The sequence below is a fragment of the Rutidosis leptorrhynchoides genome, chromosome 3 (genome assembly GCF_046630445.1).
Source record: "Rutidosis leptorrhynchoides isolate AG116_Rl617_1_P2 chromosome 3, CSIRO_AGI_Rlap_v1, whole genome shotgun sequence".
NCBI lineage: Eukaryota > Viridiplantae > Streptophyta > Magnoliopsida > Asterales > Asteraceae > Rutidosis > Rutidosis leptorrhynchoides.
In genome coordinates this window covers 624,067,578-624,073,946 of record NC_092335.1, presented here as the reverse complement: position 1 = coordinate 624,073,946, position 6,369 = coordinate 624,067,578, and the positions used below count along the sequence as shown (strand labels likewise).

Sequence of the window (6,369 nt, the reverse complement as noted above, 5' to 3'; positions counted from 1 at the left end):
GGCATACATGCTCAATAAGCCTAGTCTAGTCTAATCAACTGGTCTTATTGACTTCATTGTTATCAGTTGTTTATGAACATTTTATAGATAAGAGTTGTAATCTTGAACTTGTTACATTGTATATACAGATTTTAGCTCCATCGATCAATAAATCTTATCTCCGCCCTCTCATCTGCATATTTTTTGAAGCTAAAAGCCATTACTGTGTATATGCAGATTATTGTGATGTATGCAGAGTATCATATATTGCAGTAAGAGTTAAAAACGCATCACTTTCTAATTAGAAACAAATGCCATATCTGAAGATAAATCATAACAAAAAACATGATCTCGCATAAACAAAAATCCAATTTCAAAAAAAAAAACACAACTTTTTTCAAGTCCTAGCCTATAATAGCATTACACGCCATCATCACATGAAAATCTTGAGTCTCAGTAAAAGAAACCAAGCACTTTACCCCCGACATTCTTGCGCCTAGCTTCCTCGTGATCCATAATTCCAGCCGATGTAGTCAAGACAATGTACCCAAACTATTAATATGACCGGATTCAAAAATATTAGTATTGAAACAATGTTCATCAATTAACATCCATTCAAGAAATAACAAATAATGGAGGTAGCTACTTTCAGAATTTTTACTAAGCAAGGTGAAAAAAATGAATTAAAGAAACCATCAAAAAGTGAGAAAAGGTGAAAACATCACCGTTAGTGGATCTGAATGTGTAACTTCTCTTGAATCACTTTATTTTAAATGATTGTAAATTTTAAGGAACAAAAAATCAGCCCAACCCATTTAAACCCGACTCCAAAAATTGACGGTTTGATCCAAACAATAAGATGTTTAACCTGTCTTGAAGGAAGAAGCCTAGCAGTCCAAGGCTCGATTTCCTTAACACCGACATCAAAACGAGGACTAATGACGCCACATTTGTTCAAACGTCCATTAAGTTCAACAACAATCTTTCCAGACCTATGATCATCAACATACTCAAATTCACCAATATAACCTGCACATATTCAAGTATACAAATACACATCATCAACCATATCTTATATTGATTGTGAATTACAACTGTCACACCAAGAACTCGTCTACGGTTATAAAAACTAAAAAGAAAAAGCAAGAACAAACCATGCTTTTGCATAACCATAAGAAACTTAATGATCACTTTTGAAGAAGGCCTAATCATGACCTGTCTCTTTCCCCTCTTTTCGGCATTGTACATGCTCTTAAGAGCATCATTCAAAACGCTAACCCTCACCATTTTCACAAAATCAAAATGCTACAATAACAAAACACCAAAATTAATTTAGAAATTATACATAACAGTTTCAAAAACATAATAATAATACAGGTAAAAACAAATTTATTACCAATTAATATACTAATTCTAATCATCTGAAAATAATTTCAATTGTTAATTTTACTATACTCTGAAATAAACAAAATTTTACTATGTTATCATTAGCTAATATGCATCAGATCATTTTATAATTCAGATTAACAAACAGAAAAACACACAATAAAAATATATATATATATATATATATATATATATATATATATATATATATATATATATATATATATATATATATATATATATATATATATATGTGTGTGTGTGTGTGTGTGTGTGTGTGAGTGCGATTATACACTCAATAAAGTTGTATAAAGCCACAAACAAACTTATCGAGCTTAATTAAAAACAAATCCTAAAGATTCAGTATATTCTGAGATCATAATTTGCCACGTAGGCAAAACAGCTCTAAAATCAGCTCATAAGAACATATCGAGCAGTAAAACAAATTACATGAGAAAACGATCGTAATACCTATAATATAACCACTTATTCTGATCAAAATCTGATAGCATTGCTTACAAAATTATCAATAGTTTAACAATTATTAAATTGAAATAAAAATCAATTTTCTGCAAATTTTTTAGAGCTGTATGTAGAAACCACTATGCAAATTATATAAAATTAGGGTTATACCTGAAAGCGAAGAACTGCAGCGGCGATTGCAGTGAATGAGGAAAGGATACAAAGGGTTGAAATGAAGTTAGGGTTTCGGATTTTAATGGAACATCACAAGTTACAATATCATCCCCTCATCTCTTGTTAGTATTCAAACATAACCTTTATATATCGGATTCAAATTAAATTAATTTAATATAGTATGCCACCAATTGACGATGGTATTAATTATAAAAACAAATATCATGATTGTCCCCAAACTTTGTACCAAAAATCAAGATGGGACATAAAGTTGAAATCGATTATGATTGGTCCCATATTTTAAACATTGTACACGAATGGTCCAGAATTAATTGATCATTAGTCGTGCCCAGTTAATTGAATGACGTTTTGTAAATATGCCGGGCAATATGGTCTTTTTTATGCAATTAGCAAACTCTATAACATTTCTTAGTATATAAAGCATTTTTCAACCTTCTCTGTTGAGAACCAGATACCGTAAAGCATTTTTTCAACCTACTTTTCACAAAAAACGTTTCCAAATTTCTCGAAACCCTAAGTCGTTATTGTCTCCTAAAAGGTTTCTCTCTATAAAATGATTAAAATCCTACATATATATTCTAACTCGTGCACGATAATCGGGGATGAAATTTCATACTTTCAGGCTTTCACGATCGTGCGAAATCAAACTAAGAAGGTTCAAAGGTGCATGAATCTCATAAATTCCCAATTTCAATGATATAGCCTGCCTCCCTTATTTGTTCAATGTATTCATAGGAACATGCCCTTTCGTGTATAACTCCTTTATTGTTTCAGCTCTTATAAATTATATATTAGTATATATATTTCATAAAAATGAAGTTTAATTCATCTGAACCGCCGTTATCCAGAAACTACAGGGTAGGAAAACTTTCAGATTTGTTGCAGCTCACCCGGAATCTAAACCGGAGTTTTTATATAAAGCAGGTTCGAAATTACCGAAAGTTCTAGAAGATCCGGATTTAATTCAGCTCAAGTGTGTAGATAAGTGTTACCCATTCTAATGATTGCGTTCATTACAAGTGTATAGATAAGTGTTATACTTATTCAATGAACTTTTACGTTATACTTTATTCTTTCATCAAATTATATGTTAATGCTATTTGATTCTGTTATTGAATAAATAAACACCTCAGATTTTAAGAAATATGTTTTTAATTCCGGTGCATAATTTACACTCAATAATTTGTGTTTATCTAATGTTGAATTTCGTTTTATTGAAGGTGTAATGAAATAACCGTGGTATGGTGGAGACGATGAATAGTAACAAGATATAGGGTTTTGGTGAGTGCATAACGTAAAAAGACTATAATGACCAGCATGTCTACTACACATGATTCACTTAACTGAACACAACTAACGATCAGTTAACCGTGAGACTATTTGTGTACAATGTTTAGAACTTGGGACCAACCATGATCAATTTAAACTTTAGGTCTCACCTTGATATCTGGAACAAAGTTTGGAGACCAACCATGATATTTTTTCTTTTCAATAACATTTTTGGGATGAGATAACATGTTATTTCAAATGTTTTACATATTAGGAACGAGTAACTTTGTGACGATCGCTCCAAATCCATATGGACGAACACGTCATTCATTGATTTCATTGCGAGGTATTTGACCTCTATGTGATACATTTTGTAACATTGTATTCGTTTGAAAAGGTATTTCATAAATGAATATATAAATTCCAGGTTTTTAACATCTGATGATTCCTACGTATAGACAATCACCATTTAAATGGTTTACAATAATACATCTGTTGACAATAAAGTCAAAATAAGATACATGGTAATAGTTTGGTGAATGCAAGTTTCTTGTATATAGCATGTATGACTCCAAGCACATATCTTGTATCACGTATAAGCAAACAGCGGAAGACTTCTAGAAACCTGAGAATAAACATGCTTCAAGTGTCAACACAAAGGTTGGTGAGTTCATAGTTTTAATATTACACATAATCCGTATATCAATGTGGATTACAAAAGTTCAGTTGTTTTATTCAAAACGTTTATCAATAGGTTTTACATAAAAGGTGGATCACAAGATTTCAGTTGTTTCATTCGAAATGTTTATCAATCGGTTCTACAAAATTGAGCACCCTGGTAACTAAACTTTAACGTTTATATAATTTGTACCCTTTGTATAATCATCTTAATAATACACGCAAACCAACGTGTACGCTTCTCAAATAGCATACGTCCGTTAAAAGGCTAGTGCTCTAGCTCGGACGGGGATATCAAGCCCTATGGATCCATATACTACTACTCGCGCCCACCAGTTCTTATAACTGGCAGTTACTAGTTACCAAAGCTAAGGGATTTTCGGTTCAAACTCAGTGTAGAATTTAGTATGTACTTGTATCCATTGTGTTTAAAATAAAGTGCATGTATTCTCATCCCAAAAATATATATTGCAAAAGCAATTAAAAAGGGAGCAAATGAAACTCACGCATATAAATATTGTATATCGGTTAATAAAGCATTTGCATGTATTCTCAGCCCAAAAATGTAGATTGCAAAAGCAATTAAAAAGGGATCAATGAAACTCACTCAAATCAGTTTTAGTTTTTGTATTCATTTTATAAAACAGCGCATGTATTCTCAGTCCCAAAAATATATATAAAAGGGAGCAAATGAAACTCACAGTTAAATATTGATATACAATATTGTAGGAAAGCACGTAGACGCATCGGAGATGATAAACACGAGGTTTGATTCACAAAAAAATACCCCCGAACATTACCCATAACCTCCTTGGCAATAACCCATAATTTCCTTAGCTCTAGCTTGCTCGAAAACTCATTTTGAAAATTACTTGGACAGCACTCCGTCGTAATATTTTTTGTACATTATTATTTTTGTATCGCAAAAATAATAACACTAATAATAAAAAATAATAAGATTAATAATAATCTTATTAATAATAATAATAATAATAATAATAATAATAATAATAATAATAAATAATAAATAATATTACGGAGTATATATATATTTGTGTATGTGTGTGATTTAAATCGAGCGAAAACACTGAAATTTATAGATGTGGCCTGAAATCTGGAGTCATGCGACTCGCATGGAAATGGCCTTCTGGCCATGCGACTCGCATGAGGACCAGGGACAGCTCACATATGCTTTGTAATTTAGCTCGTCGACATAATTAAATATTAATATAATATATATAATTTAAATAATTAATTATATATTATATTAAATTCACGTGCATAGTTGACTTGTAATTTTTGTTCCGATAAGTCGTACGTCATCACTCGACTTATGTCCCGGTTCTGGTTTTTCGAATGTCCTTTCGTACGCTGAGAAAACTTGCATTTTACGTTTCGTGACACGTACCTTTGTCAAGATATAGCCTTAAGTTATCCATAAACTATACCACTCATAGTATATCTTAAACTTTCGAGTATTTTGGTCATTTACTTCTATAAATCATCGTCTCGTTATTTGTTAAAAATACATTTTAAAATAGTGTTTACTGTAGCAATTCACTGTAGCAAAGTCAATTTCACTGTAGCAAATAGTGATTTTCGAAAACACTGTAGCATTTTGAGTAATGTGGCAATTTGAAAACACTGTAGCAAATTAGTGTTTAACTGGTTCATCTTAAACGCTTTAGTTAACTTATCTAAATATCAATTGAATCAATAAACGAATGTTACTATCGTTTATTATATATATGTATATATCTTTTTAATATACATAAATCAGTTTTTAAATACACATTGGACGTTATTTATAAATAAATTTTAATAATAAATATTTCAACTTATCATATACATTCAAATAGATATTTAAACCAATAAGTTTAATGTTCGGTATCAAACAATTAATACATTGTTACCTTTTCATGTTATAGTATATATGTATCTTTTTACATATAATTGTTCGCGAATCGTCGAAAACAACCGAAGGTATTTAAATATATAAAAGTAATTCAAAAATTTTGAGATTCAGTTTTACAGACTTTGCTTATCGTGTCAGAAATGTTTATCATACAAAGATTAAGTTTAAATTTAGTCGAAATTTCTGGGTCATCACAAACTTAAACGAATATACATATGAGTTCAGATCAAAAATCCCTTAGCTTGATTGTGTTCATTACAAGTGTGTTAATAAATGTTATACTTATTCAATGAACTTTTCGTTATATTTTATTCTTTCATCAAATTATATGTTAATGCTATTTGATTCTGTTATTGAATAAATAAACACCTCAGATTTTAAGAAATGTGTTTTTAATTCGGTGCATAATTTACACTCAATAATTTGTGTTTATCTAATGTTGAATTTTGTTTTATTGAAGGTGTAATGAAATAACAGTGGTATGG

At 30.5% G+C, this 6,369-nt stretch overlaps 1 protein-coding gene across 1 annotated transcript; it reads right to left on the bottom strand.

The window, feature by feature from the left end:
• Positions 1-258: 258 nt before the first annotated feature.
• LOC139898968 (small ribosomal subunit protein uS8) lies at positions 259-2,102 on the bottom strand. The gene is made up of 4 exons (XM_071881769.1): positions 1,999-2,102; positions 1,134-1,284; positions 848-1,008; positions 259-531 (listed from the first exon to the last, which is right to left on the bottom strand). The coding sequence occupies exons 2-4, from the start codon at positions 1,264-1,266 to the stop codon at positions 433-435; spliced, it is 393 nt and encodes a 130-aa protein (XP_071737870.1). The 5' UTR covers positions 1,267-1,284; positions 1,999-2,102; the 3' UTR covers positions 259-432.
• Between the last annotated feature and the right edge of the window lie 4,267 nt (positions 2,103-6,369).

Coding starts and splice junctions, on each gene's coding strand:
- LOC139898968 (XM_071881769.1), bottom strand. CDS start 1,266: ATGGTGAGGGTTAGCGTTTTGAATGATGCTCTTAAGAGCATGTACAAT. Junction 1,009..1,133: donor TATGGTTATGCAAAAGCATG/GTTTGTTCTTGC, acceptor GAATATGTGCAG/GTTATATTGGTGAATTTGAG. Junction 532..847: donor GGCTTCTTCCTTCAAGACAG/GTTAAACATCTT, acceptor TCATATTAATAG/TTTGGGTACATTGTCTTGAC.